The 15,320-nt window shown below is 38.6% G+C and overlaps 1 protein-coding gene across 3 annotated transcripts in view; it reads left to right on the top strand.

Moving 5' to 3' along the window:
• DSCAM (DS cell adhesion molecule) overlaps positions 1 to 10,639 on the top strand; it is a 796,975-nt gene extending 786,336 nt beyond the window's left edge. For 2 of the 3 annotated variants that reach the window (XM_063956595.1, XM_063956594.1), the window contains one exon: positions 7,717 to 10,639. In XM_063956595.1, coding sequence (XP_063812665.1) covers positions 7,717 to 8,072 — 356 coding nt within the window. In that variant the 3' untranslated portion in view covers positions 8,073 to 10,639. The remainder of the gene's footprint in view (positions 1 to 7,716) is intronic. The other variant, XM_063956596.1, reaches the window with a different exon arrangement.
• The last annotated feature ends 4,681 nt before the right edge of the window (positions 10,640 to 15,320 follow it).

Raw genomic sequence — 15,320 nt, 5'->3', positions numbered from 1 at the left:
ACAAACACCGGGCCCATCTAGGAGTGGCACTGCAGTGTCACGCAGGATGTCCCTTCCAAAAAACCCTCCCCAAACAGCACATGACGCAAAGAAAAAAAGAGGCGCAATGAGGTAGCTGTGTGAGTAAGATTAGCGACCCTAGTGGCCGACACAAACACCGGGCCCATCTAGGAGTGGCACTGCAGTGTCACGCAGGATGGCCCTTCCAAAAAACCCTCCCCAAACAGCACATGACGCAAAGAAAAAAAGAGGCGCAATGAGGTAGCTGTGTGAGTAAGATTAGCGACCCTAGTGGCCGACACAAACACCGGGCCCATCTAGGAGTGGCACTGCAGTGTCACGCAGGATGTCCCTTCCAAAAAACCCTCCCCAAACAGCACATGACGCAAAGAAAAAAAGAGGCTTTTTACTGATATTTGGTGTTTTGGATTTGACATGCTCTGTACTATGAAATTGGGCATCGGCCTTGGCAGACGACGTTGCTGGCATTTCATCGTCTCGGCCATGACTAGTGGCAGCAGCTTCAGCACGAGGTGGAAGTGGATCTTGATCTTTCCCTAATTTTGGAACCTCAACATTTTTGTTCTCCATATTTTAATAGGCACAACTAAAAGGCACCTCAGGTAAACAATGGAGATGGATGGATTGGATACTAGTATACAATTATGGACGGGCTGCCGAGTGCCGACACAGAGGTAGCCACAGCCGTGAACTACCGCACTGTACTGTGTCTGCTGCTAATATATAGACTGGTTGATAAAGAGATAGTATACTCGTAACTAGTATGTATGTATAAAGAAAGAAAAAAAAACCACGGTTAGGTGGTATATACAATTATGGACGGGCTGCCGAGTGCCGACACAGAGGTAGCCACAGCCGTGAACTACCGCACTGTACTGTGTCTGCTGCTAATATATAGACTGGTTGATAAAGAGATAGTATACTCGTAACTAGTATGTATGTATAAAGAAAGAAAAAAAAACCACGGTTAGGTGGTATATACAATTATGGACGGGCTGCCGAGTGCCGACACAGAGGTAGCCACAGCCGTGAACTACCGCACTGTACTGTGTCTGCTGCTAATATATAGACTGGTTGATAAAGAGATAGTATACTCGTAACTAGTATGTATGTATAAAGAAAGAAAAAAAAACCACGGTTAGGTGGTATATACAATTATGGACGGGCTGCCGAGTGCCGACACAGAGGTAGCCACAGCCGTGAACTACCGCACTGTACTGTGTCTGCTGCTAATATATAGACTGGTTGATAAAGAGATAGTATACTCGTAACTAGTATGTATGTATAAAGAAAGAAAAAAAAAAACCACGGTTAGGTGGTATATACAATTATGGACGGGCTGCCGAGTGCCGACACAGAGGTAGCCACAGCCGTGAACTACCGCACTGTACTGTGTCTGCTGCTAATATATAGACTGGTTGATAAAGAGATAGTATACTCGTAACTAGTATGTATGTATAAAGAAAGAAAAAAAAACCACGGTTAGGTGGTATATACAATTATGGACGGGCTGCCGAGTGCCGACACAGAGGTAGCCACAGCCGTGAACTACCGCACTGTACTGTGTCTGCTGCTAATATATTGACTGGTTGATAAAGAGATAGTATACTCGTAACTAGTATGTATGTATAAAGAAAGAAAAAAAAACCACGGTTAGGTGGTATATACAATTATGGACGGGCTGCCGAGTGCCGACACAGAGGTAGCCACAGCCGTGAACTACCGCACTGTACTGTGTCTGCTGCTAATATAGACTGGTTGATAAAGAGATAGTATACTACTAATATTATATATACTGGTGGTCAGGTCACTGGTCACTAGTCACACTGGCAGTGGCACTCCTGCAGCAAAAGTGTGCACTGTTTAATTTTAATATAATATTATGTACTCCTGGCTCCTGCTATAACCTATAACTGGCACTGCAGTAGTGCTCCCCAGTCTCCCCCACAATTATAAGCTGTGTGAGCTGAGCAGTCAGATATATAATATATATAGATGATGCAGCACACTGGCCTGAGCCTGAGCAGTGCACACAGATATGGTATGTGACTGACTGAGTCACTGTGTGTATCGCTTTTTTCAGGCAGAGAACGGATATATTAAATAAACTGCACTGTGTGTCTGGTGGTCACTCACTATATAATATATTATGTACTCCTGGCTCCTGCTATAACCTATAACTGGCACTGCAGTAGTGCTCCCCAGTCTCCCCCACAATTATAAGCTGTGTGAGCTGAGCAGTCAGACAGATATATATAATATTATATATAGATAATAGATGATGCAGCACACTGGCCTGAGCCTGAGCAGTGCACACAGATATGGTATGTGACTGAGTCACTGTGTGCTGTGTATCGCTTTTTTCAGGCAGAGAACGGATTATAAAGTAAACTGCACTGTCCTCACTAGTAAACTCTCTCCACTCAGTCTCTACACTTCTACAGTAACAGTACTCCTCCTAGTCAGCTCCAGTAAATCTCTCTCGGGGGCAGATCTATTAAGCCTAGTGAAGTGATAAAGTGGAAGGTGATAACGCACCAACCAATCAGCTCCTAACTTCCATGTTACAGGCTGGGTTTGAAAAATGACAGTTAGGAGCTGACTGGCTGATGCGTTATCACCTTCCACTTTATCACTTCACCAGGCTTAATAAATCTGCCCCTCAGTCTCTTATAATCTAAATGGAGAGGACGCCAGCCACGTCCTCTCCCTATCAATCTCAATGCACGTGTGAAAATGGCGGCGACGCGCGGCTCCTTATATAGAATCCGAGTCTCGCGATAGAATCCGAGCCTCGCGAGAATCCGACAGCGTCATGATGACGTTCGGGCGCGCTCGGGTTAACCGAGCAAGGCGGGAAGATCCGAGTCGCTCGGACCCGTGAAAAAAAACATGAAGTTCTGGCGGGTTCGGATTCAGAGAAACCGAACCCGCTCATCTCTAGAAAACACGTTTGTAAAATTCTACAAATTTGATACCCTGGCTGAGGAGGACCTGGAGTTCTCTCATTCGGTGCTGCAGAGTCATCCGCACTCTCCCGCCCGTTTGGGAGCTTTGGTATAATCCCCATGGTCCTGACGGAGTCCCAGCATCCACAAGGACGTCAGAGAAAATAAGAATTTACTTACCGATAATTCTATTTCTCGTAGTCCGTAGTGGATGCTGGGCGCCCATCCCAAGTGCGGATTGTCTGCAATACTTGTACATAGTTATTGTTTCCAAAAATTCGGGTTTTTGTTGTAGTGAGCCATCTGTTCTGGAGGCTCCTCATGTTATCATACTGTTAACTGGGTTTAGATCACAAGTTATATGGTGTGATTGGTGTGGCTGGTATGAGTCTTACCTGGGATTCAAAAATCCTTCCTTATTGTGTACGCTCGTCCGGGCACAGTATCTTAACTGAGGCTTGGAGGAGGGTCATAGGGGGAGGAGCCAGTGCACACCAGGTAGTCCTAAAGCTTTTACTTTTGTGCCCAGTCTCCTGCGGAGCCGCTATTCCCCATGGTCCTGACGGAGTCCCAGCATCCACTACGGACTACGAGAAATAGAATTATCGGTAAGTAAATTCTTATTATTTATTTATTTATTAGGATAAGCCCGGCACTCCACTTGATTGTAATAGATGCTCCTGTGTCCTCTGTGTATTCAGGTACTATGTTGTGACCTTTGAATACACGTTTTTACTCTTTACAAGTCTCCAAGTACCGCTGATTCAGTCCATTATAGAGATATATATATATAGTAACAAAGCTGGGGAAATAAGAACAGACGACAGGCATGTTCCCAGTGTAACAGCGTCTTTTACTGGAGACAGTAGCCTGGTATAAAAAAAAGAAAAAAGGAGGGTGTTGTAGGTGCACTGTCTCTAGCATTACTGATATCATATAGCTTAGAAATGGGGTGGCTCCTGGGGTACGGGGCCTCCTGGACTGCTGTGGCTGGGCGACAACAGGGCATCGCAGCATTACATTTCATTTGGCACTTTCACCGTTTGTTTATTATACATGTTACACATTTTTTTCACTTATATTAATTCACCCCATAACACCCTTTTTTTCTCACCTATCCCTTAATCCTTCTCACTACACATAATTATTCCCTGCGATGCCCTGGGGTTGCTTGGCTGTGGTTTTTTGGGGGGTCCCGTGCCCTAGGTTTGAACCCCTATAGTGTTAGGTACTGCAGCAGAGTGGAGTCCCTTGCCGCGGGGCTGCAGCTTCATGCATTGATCAATTCATAACTAAACTCCACTATTTATTATATGCTAAGCTATATGATATCAGTAATGCTAGAGACAGTGCACCTACAACACCCCCCTTTTTTCTTCTGTAGAACTACAAGTCTCAGTAGGTAGCACCTCACATTACTGGCAGCTATAGGTGTGCAGTCTAAGGCCCCTCCCTGGTATAAAAAAAAGGCCTAGTAATTAAATAAACAGGTGTACTCAAACAACCCAGCACCAAAGTCTCTAGAGTTCATTCTGCTCCCTGGAGTGCAGCCATCTCCTGCCATACACTCTGGCCTACTTTCTGGCCACTATCCAGCATCACTGCCCAGAGCATCGGGCAAATGAGAGCTTTAAACTTCCTGTTCCCTTGTGATGATTCTCAGCTGACTCTGGGCAACCTAGAAAACCCAGAGTTCCAATGCACAGGCTTTGCTTTTACTCTCCCTTGGAGTGAGCTGATCCTATATATACTTGTGTGTGTATATATATATATATATATATATATATAGATGGATATACACACGCATACACACTATGGCAGCTTCAAAAACGATTGTTGGTGTTTCTGAAATATTGCTGGCCAAAAGTGGGCTTAATAAATACCTGAAAAAGACCCGTGAGTGCCGTTTGCCTCTGCTTATATATGTTTAGTTATATCATGATAGATGTAGTTACTTGCACATTAATTAATTAATCAGTCAGTCAGTCACACATACTGATGTATTTTATGTGCTGCATTTCAAATCCCTTTTTTAGCCATTTGGCTGCGTATAAGTTGCATATTCAAATATTCACACTTTACATCACTTGTAACATGGGAACTTAGAAGCCTCCTAAACATCCACCCACACTGCATTAAATACACTTTCCGTGCTGTGCTCATTGGAGTGATGTTTGTTGATTCAAGGATACCGTATTGATGGTGGAGCAGTCTGGGGAACTCTGTAGCAAAAGCTTTTCCAGTTCAGACATGACAAACTTTAATATCTCTGCATAAACCGCATCAGCTGATGGTATACTTGTGGCCCTATCCGTAGGTCCAGTTTTCTATAGTGGCCAGAGCTTTTTCCATTCATTTTGTTGCTAATTAGTTTTTATTAAGGCATGAATTATTGAAAGATGCTCTTCTTTCCGATTTGAATAGCTGAACGGTTTACTCTCTTTGGTAATAAGATTTTGCAAAGCTGAAAGAGAGGTAATTAGAGCGTCAGACCAGTGAGCCATGCTAGCAACTTAATAAAGCTTTGTCTGAATAAAAAGATCGCTCAGCGTCATTGTTCCCTAACAAATTGGTTGCGGAGACAGATAAATCCTCTTTTATGCAGGAACATCAACAGTAGCTTCTGTGAGCCATACCTTGTACAGCAGAATCTATAATTATTTTAAAGTGTAAAAAGTAGCAGCAATTGATAATATTTGAATGAAAATCCAATTATCATTAAGAACAGGTCATGTACTGGGAATTTGCCATTCCAGATAAGGCAAGTTTCTTAACTTGATGCAACTGTAACCAGTGATGCTGCATTTAAGTGGCTTTACACGCTAATATAATTGCATCTTGATTTTGTTTTTGTGTACTATAGTTAGACATTTTATATGAGCTGTTTCAGATTGTTGCATGTATGTCTCTTATCCACCTGTAAAACAAACAAGAGTTTGGTTACAAGTACAGGAAGAGTCTCCCATATCCAGAATATTCGGGAGCAGGAGCATTCCGGATATGGTATTTTTCTTCATTATGGAATATCTGTTGTCAGGTCCGGTGGGGTGATCAGCGGTATGGCGTGTGCTTTTGGGGGGTAGGAGGGGGCAGCGTGCTTGGTGGGGTGTCGGCTGCGGGGCCAGGAAAAACTAGCGTGAGTCAATCGTTGCAAAGTCTCTCCCGCATCGGCTGTCGTTGGTCCCTGACACGATTGACGTGAGGTAATATTGTGACGTCGCTATAGGACCGGAATATTTCAGTTTTCGGGTCTCCGGATATACATGTAGGAGACCCGACATATAATACATTGCCATGGTACTATGGGTCAGGATTGATATACCGGCGTTCGAGGTGCTGGTGGTCAGAATACCAACCGCAGCATCCTGATGCTTAGAATACCAACAGAAGGAAGGTAAGTATGGGTCCCTAACCCTCCCTGCCCACAGCCTAAACCTAACCCCCCTGCAGCCTAACTCTAACCCTCCCTGTTGGTGCTTAAACCTAACCCATACACCCCCACCCCCGGCAGCCTATCCCTAACCCTCCCCAGTGGTGTCTAAACCTCACACCCTACCCCGCAGCCCAACCTTAATCCTTCCCCTTGCAACCTAAATGCTTACCTCTACTGTGGCCTCGCTCACGATTGTTCTGGATTCCGGTGGTTGGGATTCCGGCGCGGGGTCTTGTGACCCCTTCACGGTGGCAGTGAAGTTGTGTATTTACCATGAGTGCTGACATAACCATAAGCATGACCAGCGGTTTCAGATTGACGTATCTGGGGACTGGCTGGGGCCATGACATACATGTATATAAAACCAGAACACTGATATCTTGTTATGCAGTGTTTGACAAGACTTTTCTTTCATTGGCAACTGATGTGCAGTAGTTGTAACTGGAGCCTAGAGATGTTGGGTCATCATGATAATCATTTTAGAAATAAAGCCACCATTAATGGTGGGCTATGGGACCATGAATGTGGCTGAATTGGCTCTCCACTGAAAAGGGCATGGAAACCAATTAAGACAGTCATGAAAGATAATATTTTGATCTGGGGAGACCCAGGGTGAGCCCTGCTTGGGTTTGCACTCCACGCTAACAATTGTAGATCACATGTAATATGAACCTACTGCAGTGACGTGCAGTGCGGTGAGATGTCCCTGACCTACTGTGTCGACTGCTACACAGAACCAAAACACCTCACCACAATTGTTTTTTTGCTCTGACAGTTATTTATTTTTGGGGGTACCTCACTTTCTTTCTCCATGATTTACCTAAAGTGTTTAGAATTATTTTATAATCCCTTTTTTTGATCTGCCGTATCCCTCTTCTGACAGGTGCATATACGGGTGGAGCTTCTCTAGCTTGCATTCATCTGAGCAGAAGGGTGAACACAATTTATTGGCTTGCGGTTTCTAAGCTATCAGAAATGCTCTGTGCAGATTGGTGGATGAACACGTACAGTTTACTGTATATAAGACCAATGATAACACAAGAAGCACATTCTCCTTATGTTTTCCCTATATTATTAACTAAGGGCATTAATATTTTTTTCTGTTTAAGATTTTGTTATTCAGTTTTTGGGTCTCCTCTAGTAAATGCAACTGTGTAGGCTAATAAGATTCTTATTTATTAACTGTCCATAGATGATGTATACAAAAACATTTAGTTTTGTTGAGATCACTCAAGTATCTTGGCTTGTTGATGCATTATCAGTTCTTTATTTTTATTAATAAAGCTGTCTGTTCTTTCTGATCCTTTTCTTAAGGTGATGTGATGAACTTACCACCGTACCTTAGGATGGACTTTTTATTAAATCGAGGTGCATCAGGAACTAGCAGAGACTTGGGCTTAGGGCAGGCTTGCTTGGAACCTCAGAAAAGCCGAACCCTGAAGCGACCCACAGTTCTGGAACCAATACCCATGGAAAATCCATCAGCACGAGAAGTACAGTCGTGGCAGCCCAGTGCGGGGCCAGCGGCGGCAGCTGCACCAGTACCTCCGCGAGAGGCAACAGAGTTAGGACAGGCAGCTAAAATAAGCAGTTCACAAGAATCGCTGCTGGACTCACGGGGTCACTTAAAAGGAAACAACCCTTACACAAAATCTTACACCCTGGTATAACAAATAAAAAAATGCTTGTAAATACTAACAAAACAAAATGCAAATCAAAGCTACCTTTTTCTACTGAATTCCAACATTTATAATTTAAAGAAAAGATTTAAAAAAAAAAACAGGATTGCCAAAATATTTAAGAGGAATTTACAGACAGTGCAAAGACTCCAATTCCGTCCCTTCAGATCACCAATGTAACATTCAACTCTTCAAAGGATTTGGGGGATTTTTTTCTTTCATGTTTGTACCAATTTTCTACAATCTGGTGCATGAGAACATTTTACTTGAAAAGTTCCAACACGCCCAAACCAGAGAGTAGACGAGAACAGAAAAGTGAGATATTCCATTCCTTTTTATTTATTTTTTCGTTTTGTCTTTTAGCTTTTGTTAACTAATACTAATAATTCATTATTTTGGTAACCTAGAGAGCTATCAGAAAAGATAGACTTTTTTTTTCATTTAAATTATCATTAACAATTGGATTTTGTCTTTTGAAAAATAAAGGGTCTTCTGCCTTTCTGCTGTGATGCCTGCTTTAATTTGCCGGCTCAATTACCTTTTTTTGGTTTGTTTACCAATAGCTAGAATATGCACTATACGAAGCTTTAAAATAGATTTCATTTTCAAACCCGGCTTGCTGATATTCTGTATGGTCATGAGAAAGTAATTTTAATAATACCTCCTTTTTATTTATCAGGGGAATTTTCCAGCATTGTTCTTATGCGAAGTCAGACGTGATGAAGGGCTATCTTCAAAACATTAAGGGCTCTTATCCACATACTGTACATTCCCAAGTTATAGCTAGTTATTATATAACATCACATGGTCTAGGTTAAAACGGTTTCTTTGCTGTTCAATGGAAATTCAGTACCATGAACACATCAACATTCGACTCATGGGTTCACTTATAGAATGACATTAACTGTGGAATTTTAAATAAGTAAGGCAGAACACACTTTGGGATAGGAGGTAAAGCTTGCCTAGACTGATAACCATGTCTCTATTTAAAGAGTATACTTTGGTACTTATTACCAATGGTACATTAATGTGGGGGATACAGTTTAAAACATACAAATAAAATCATGCGCGCACACAATCTCTCATTCCAGGCTAATTTTAATTCAAATTCATATACAGTAATAGTTTGGATCAAGAAAACTCAATTTCTATTTTATACATTACAATTGCTTTTTTTTAATAGATCTTATATTGGAATATTATGTGCTGTTTTTTATTGTTTCCAAAAGCTGACACACAAAAAATCAAAAAGACCTGAAAAATAGAATTTTTAATCTAAAACAGTATTCAGGTAATGTACATCTGAAAACTGTTACTTCAGTTCTTAATTACAATACTACCATAAAATTATTTATATATGTCTTTATATGTCATAATCAACCAAGTAATATCAGATTTTAAAAACCTTATGAGCCAGTGTAATGGACAATGATGTTTAGTGAGTTTATTTCTAATTCTATAACTATAATTTACACAGAAAAAAAGAACTATGGCTAATGTAAGAGACTTTATCTTAAAAAATATAAGTTGGCATCTAAATGATAGTACTGAATATCCTAAAGCTAATGATGTACTGAAATTTATTTTTTAAATCTTTTTACTAGTTCAGAAAATTTATAGAGCATTAGATAGAATTATAGAGAATTTGAACAACAAGGCCCAAGACATTGTGTATAGAAATGAAACCTCAAGCAATGTAAGATATTAAAAAAAAGGGAGTGGGAGTATTGAAAACAACAGATATAATTAAAGTGCACAAAGAAGAGTATTGTGGACAAAGTTGGGCTCAACCCTACAGGGCATAACTCAAAATTGAGCATCTTAAACATCCCTATAAGTAGACCCATTCGGCCAAAAGAGGTTGACCAGTACTCTGTAGCATCTAAGGAATTAGGTCAAATTTCGATATAAATAATAGGAAGTAATCTCAAATATCTGCAAAATTTTATTTTGTGTGGTTGAGTCAGATATGTCATTTTTAAATGACACACGATTACACAATATTTAAAAATAGTTATTATCTTCACATTAAAAGCCATTGGTATAGTTGAATACACGTAGTGAATAGTTTGAGTTTATGGAGAATTGATTCATGAATTCTTTTCCAAATATACAATATATGTGTTTCATAGGTACTGTACAGATAATAAAAGTAAGAAAACTCAAATTAGCATAGATTTTGTGTTGAAATTAAAAGATTATTTTTTGAATATATGGTTTTGAATTGTTGAAATATATATTTTCCTTAAAGGAAAAATAACAACGCCACACACATCAGTTCAAACTAAATAGTCAATTAAGCTCCGATATGCTGCACTCTTAATACAATAGTAGTTTTTGCCTGCATATGAAATATAATTAAAATATGTTTGATAAAAAAATTATTAGGAATTTTAATGGTTAGTACAACATTGTTATTTTTGAAATAATATTGACATTTTCAAACAAAAAAGCTTACATCTAATGTTATTGATTTATGCGATTACTGTTAATTTTAATTAAATGTATCATAGGAGAGGCATCTTGCAAATAATATTTAAAATATCATTAAACATGTTAAAATTTGAAATACAGTACCCGTCAAAAGTTTGGACACACCTTCTCATTCAATGGTTTTTATTTTATTTTAATTATTTTCTACATTGTAGATTTATACTGAAGACATAAATACTATGAAAGAACACATATGGAATTATGTTGTAAACAAAAAAGTGTTAAACAAATCAAAATATGTTTTATATTTTAGATTCCTCAAATTAGTCCCCTTTTGCTTTGATGATAGCTTTGCACACTCTTGGCATTCTCTCAATCAGCTTTATGAGGTAGTCTCCTTGAAGGAGTTCCCAGAGGTGCTGAGCACTTGGTTGCTTTTCCTTCACTCTGCGGTCCAACTCATCCTAAACCATCTTAATTGGGTTTAGGTCGGGTGATTGTGGAGACCAGGTCATCTGACGCAGCACTCCAACACTTTCCTTCTTGGTCAAGTAGCACTTACATAGCCTGGAGGTGTGTTTGGGGTCACTGTCTTGTTGGAAAACAAATGATGGTCCCAGTAAGCGCAAACCAGGTGGGATGGCATGGCACTGCAGAATGCTGTGATAGGCATGCTGATTAAGTGTGCCTTGAATTTTGAATAAATCACCAACCGTATCACCAGCAAAGCACCCCCACACCATAACATCTCCTCCTCCATGCTTCACAGTGGGAACCACACATGTAGAAACCATCTGCTCACCTTCTCTGCATCTCACAAAGACACGGCGGTTGGAACCAAAAATCTCAAATTTGGACTCATCAAAGTACAGATTTCCACTGGTATAATGTCCATTCCTTGTGTTTCTTGGCCCAAACAATTCTCTTTTTCTTGTTCATCCTAGTTCATCCTAGTAGTAGCTTCTTCGCAGCAATTCGACCATGCAGGCCTGATTCACGCAGTCTCCTCTGAACAGTTGATGTTGAGATTTGTCTGCTACTTGAACTCTGTGAAGAATTTATGTGGGCTTTAATCTGAGGTGCTGTTAAGTAACGGTTTCTGAGGCTGGTAACTCTAATGAACTTATCCTCTGCAGCAGAGGTTACTCTTGGTCTTCCTTTCCTGGGGCAGTGTCATCAAAGAGTTTGATGGTTTTTTTCAACTGCACTTGAGGTTCTTGAAATTTTCTGTATTGACTGACCTTCATGTCTTAAAGTAATGATGGACTGTCATTTCTCTATGCTGAGTTGAGTGGTTCGTGCCATAATATGGATTACAACAGTAATCAAAGAGGGGTTTCCACTGTGTACTAACCCTACCTCTGCACAACACAACTGATGGTCTCAAACACATTAAGAAGGCAAGTAATTCCACAAATTGACTCTTGACAAGGCACACCTATTAATTCAAAATCATTCCAAGTGACTACCTCATGGAGCTGATTGAGAGAATGCCAAGAGTGTGCAAAGCTGTCATCAAAGCAAAATGGGACTACTTTGAGGATCCTAAAATAAAAAACATATTTTGATTTGTTTAACACTTTATTGTTTACAACATAATTCCAGATGTGTTTTTTCATAGTTTTGATGTCTTCAGTATTAATCTACAATGTAGAAAATAATTAAAATAAATAAAAACAATTGAATAAGAAGGTGTGTCCAAACTTTTGACTGGTAATGTGCAATAAATTCGTGATAAGCTTTATTTGGGCCAACAGACTCAATCTGTTGACCATTATTAACAATATTTTAGCATACTTTTATAGCCACTTTTGGTTAAATGTTGCATAAATCTAAAAATTAACAGCCTGTGAACTACAATTATGTGTATGCCAAATCTAGTTTTAGTTTCAGAAGTCTTAAATATATGAAATAACAGGCTTGTGACTAATTAAACCTTCACTTCTAGCAATCTAAATGACTTAAATAGAAATGTACACATTTTCCAATGTCTGAATTTGGCTCAGTTTCTAATTTTAGTGTATCCATATATATTGCATCTAACACACTTCAATTTCTGATGACCTGCCCAAACCATAAAATATGTAACGAATAACCAGGGCTTATAAAAACAAATATTTTACATGTCTTTTTTCACAAGTTTTCAACAATAAACAAATTCCAATATGTTAGCCATTTATGTTTTAAGTATTGCTGAATTTCCATTGAATTTATGCACACAATGCCAACTTTAAAAATGTATTTTAACCAATAACATTTGCATACCCAGTTTAAGTACTTGAGTGAATTCATTGATGCCCTCCAAAGGTTCTAAATAATGTGTTTAATTATTTACTGTTGAAGAGCCCTAATCTAGGTGGTATTTAAAAGTTAATCTTGTGCCTACAAAAAGGTAAATGTTGGGGTGTCATTAAAAGAGAAAAAAAACTGTGTTGGTCAGACTGAAAAGTTACGCTTTGTAAACCTCTTTAGTCTTTATTATTTATTGCTAATAATTTTTTTCCCCTGCACTTTTCATGGGCTGTTTTGAAAGCAGTGAATTGTAGTTTATATCTTATTAGCTTAATGTTCTTATCTCCTCAGCTATAGATGGGGGAAAAAGGGAAAGTAAACCATGTTTACAATATGCTATATTCTTTTTCAGGGGTTTTTTTCTCATACATTTGTTTATTTAAAAAAAACAAATGACCTTGTTAAATTAATAAGAGCCCCTACATTTTTGTGTGTGTTAAATATAAATTTGTACTATCCATGCTTAAACAATATATATATATATTATTTTTAGGGTGGGGGCGATGGTCTCCGTGATAATGCCAAAGTTTTAAATGGTACATAGGACATTTTGTCATTTTTCCCTTTTTCATTATGGACCATCTGGGGTTGATAGAGTTGTTCTTGCTTTTATGTATCAGTCCATAACCTGTAGAAAATTAGATCATATTAAGCTTCAAATGTTCAGATTTTATAGGTAAAATGTTATCTAATTATTTATTTTATAAGTATATCTATATATATGTTTCAGACTGAACAAAACCTTATGATCACCTCAGTCTGTTTTATGTTTATTTTGCGAATATACATATGCTAAACCTTGAATAGATTTTAAATTAATTTATACTTACATGGTGCAACATAAATTAGGTTAAAAAAAAATATAAAGGAGATATTGACTATTACAAAATTGTGAAGCATATCATGGTGCAAACTAAAACATCAGTCCATTTTGGCTGAGATAATAACTGTGAACATTTTTGACTTAATGGTATCAATGAGTGGATATATATTTTTGTAACAAAGTAGATGTCTTCTCTTTATATTTTGTCTGATAACGTACTTTGTGTTGAAAACGGTTTAACTGATGTGGGTTTGTACAGTATCTGTCAACACTCTGAGGAAAACATATTGTATGTATTTTTTTAAGATACAAATTAACTCCATTTTATACATATTATACTGTACCCAGTTTGTTTTATCAAATCATGAGAGAGATTCAATAAAATATAAAATTACAAATGTGTTTTGTGAAAATTGTTGCTGTTTACAATTTTTTAAAATTCTTGTGACAAATTCGATTAGAATTATATAAACCATATGTATTTTTTTAAGCGAATTGGGTCACAAACTGAATTGGTATTTTAAACCCAAAAAATAAATGTGCAAATTCGCTGACATTTATAAAATATAGAAAAATATCTCGGAAACATTTAGCTTTTGTATTTGAGATACCAAAATACTATTTTCACCAAACACACTGTAATAAGTGGCAGAATGTGTTAACCAGTTTCATAAAACCAAGTTTGAGCTTTATACTTGTTCTAGGTTATACTCAATAAATACAAAGTTAGATTTATTTTAATAACAATAATGCATCAAATGATGCACATCCATAATACATGAAAGGAAATATTTTTTATTTACATTTGTATGTTCAAGGGTTTGGTTAATATATTCACCTTCATAATGAAATGCTTCAGAGCTTTGCAGACCCCCCCAAAAATAAAATATTTCATGAAGTACCTTTTATGGGCTGAAAATGTATAAATGTTGGTTTCCTCTGCTTTGTTTGCTTTTTATTTAGGGATTATAAATGCATTAAGTTATTAATTTGTTTTTATATGAAAACTTTATCTAAACAATCATAATGCAGTCTATTAGGTTTTTAAGGTGAACCTGTTACAGTACGTACCACAGTGGAAGGAGGCAGTTTGTGAAAGGATATTTAATGATCATTTCAATAGGGTTGGGTATATGTGACCGGTGGTCCGGATACCACCAGTCACAATACCGATGGCGGGATCCCGGCTGTTGGATGGCCGGCGGGGGGAAAGGCGAGCGCAACGAAGCTCCTTACGGGCTCGGTGGCTCACTGCGCTCGCCACAGGTTCTATTCCCGCTCTATGGGTGTCGTGGATACCCACGAGTGGGAATAGTCCCTGTTGGTTGGCATGCCGACCGGTAGGATTTTCAGATGCCGGGATCCCGGCGTTGGTATTGTGACTGGTGGTCACATTACCACATCCCTTTTAATATATATGATGCAATCAATTTCACAAGATGGTGCAACCAAATTGCTTATATCTGTCTATCTTCGACAAAGATATATTTTATATTTATGACCATTGGTTCAGCCCACAAACTGCCATGTTCACTGTATTTGGTCCACCTTAATCTGTTTTTTTGTAATCTTTAACGTGCATTGTTACTTACAGCTGCTTTTATGAATGTCAGACTTGCAAGTGTACAATTATATTGTGGTGTTTCATTTTTATTGAGTCAGAGGAAAATACAACTATCATAAAATACAGA

The sequence above is a fragment of the Pseudophryne corroboree genome, chromosome 2, assembly GCF_028390025.1.
Source record: "Pseudophryne corroboree isolate aPseCor3 chromosome 2, aPseCor3.hap2, whole genome shotgun sequence".
Taxonomy (NCBI): Eukaryota; Metazoa; Chordata; class Amphibia; order Anura; family Myobatrachidae; genus Pseudophryne; species Pseudophryne corroboree.
Note: the sequence above shows the minus strand (reverse complement) of the source record. Positions and strands in the feature narration are given on the sequence as shown.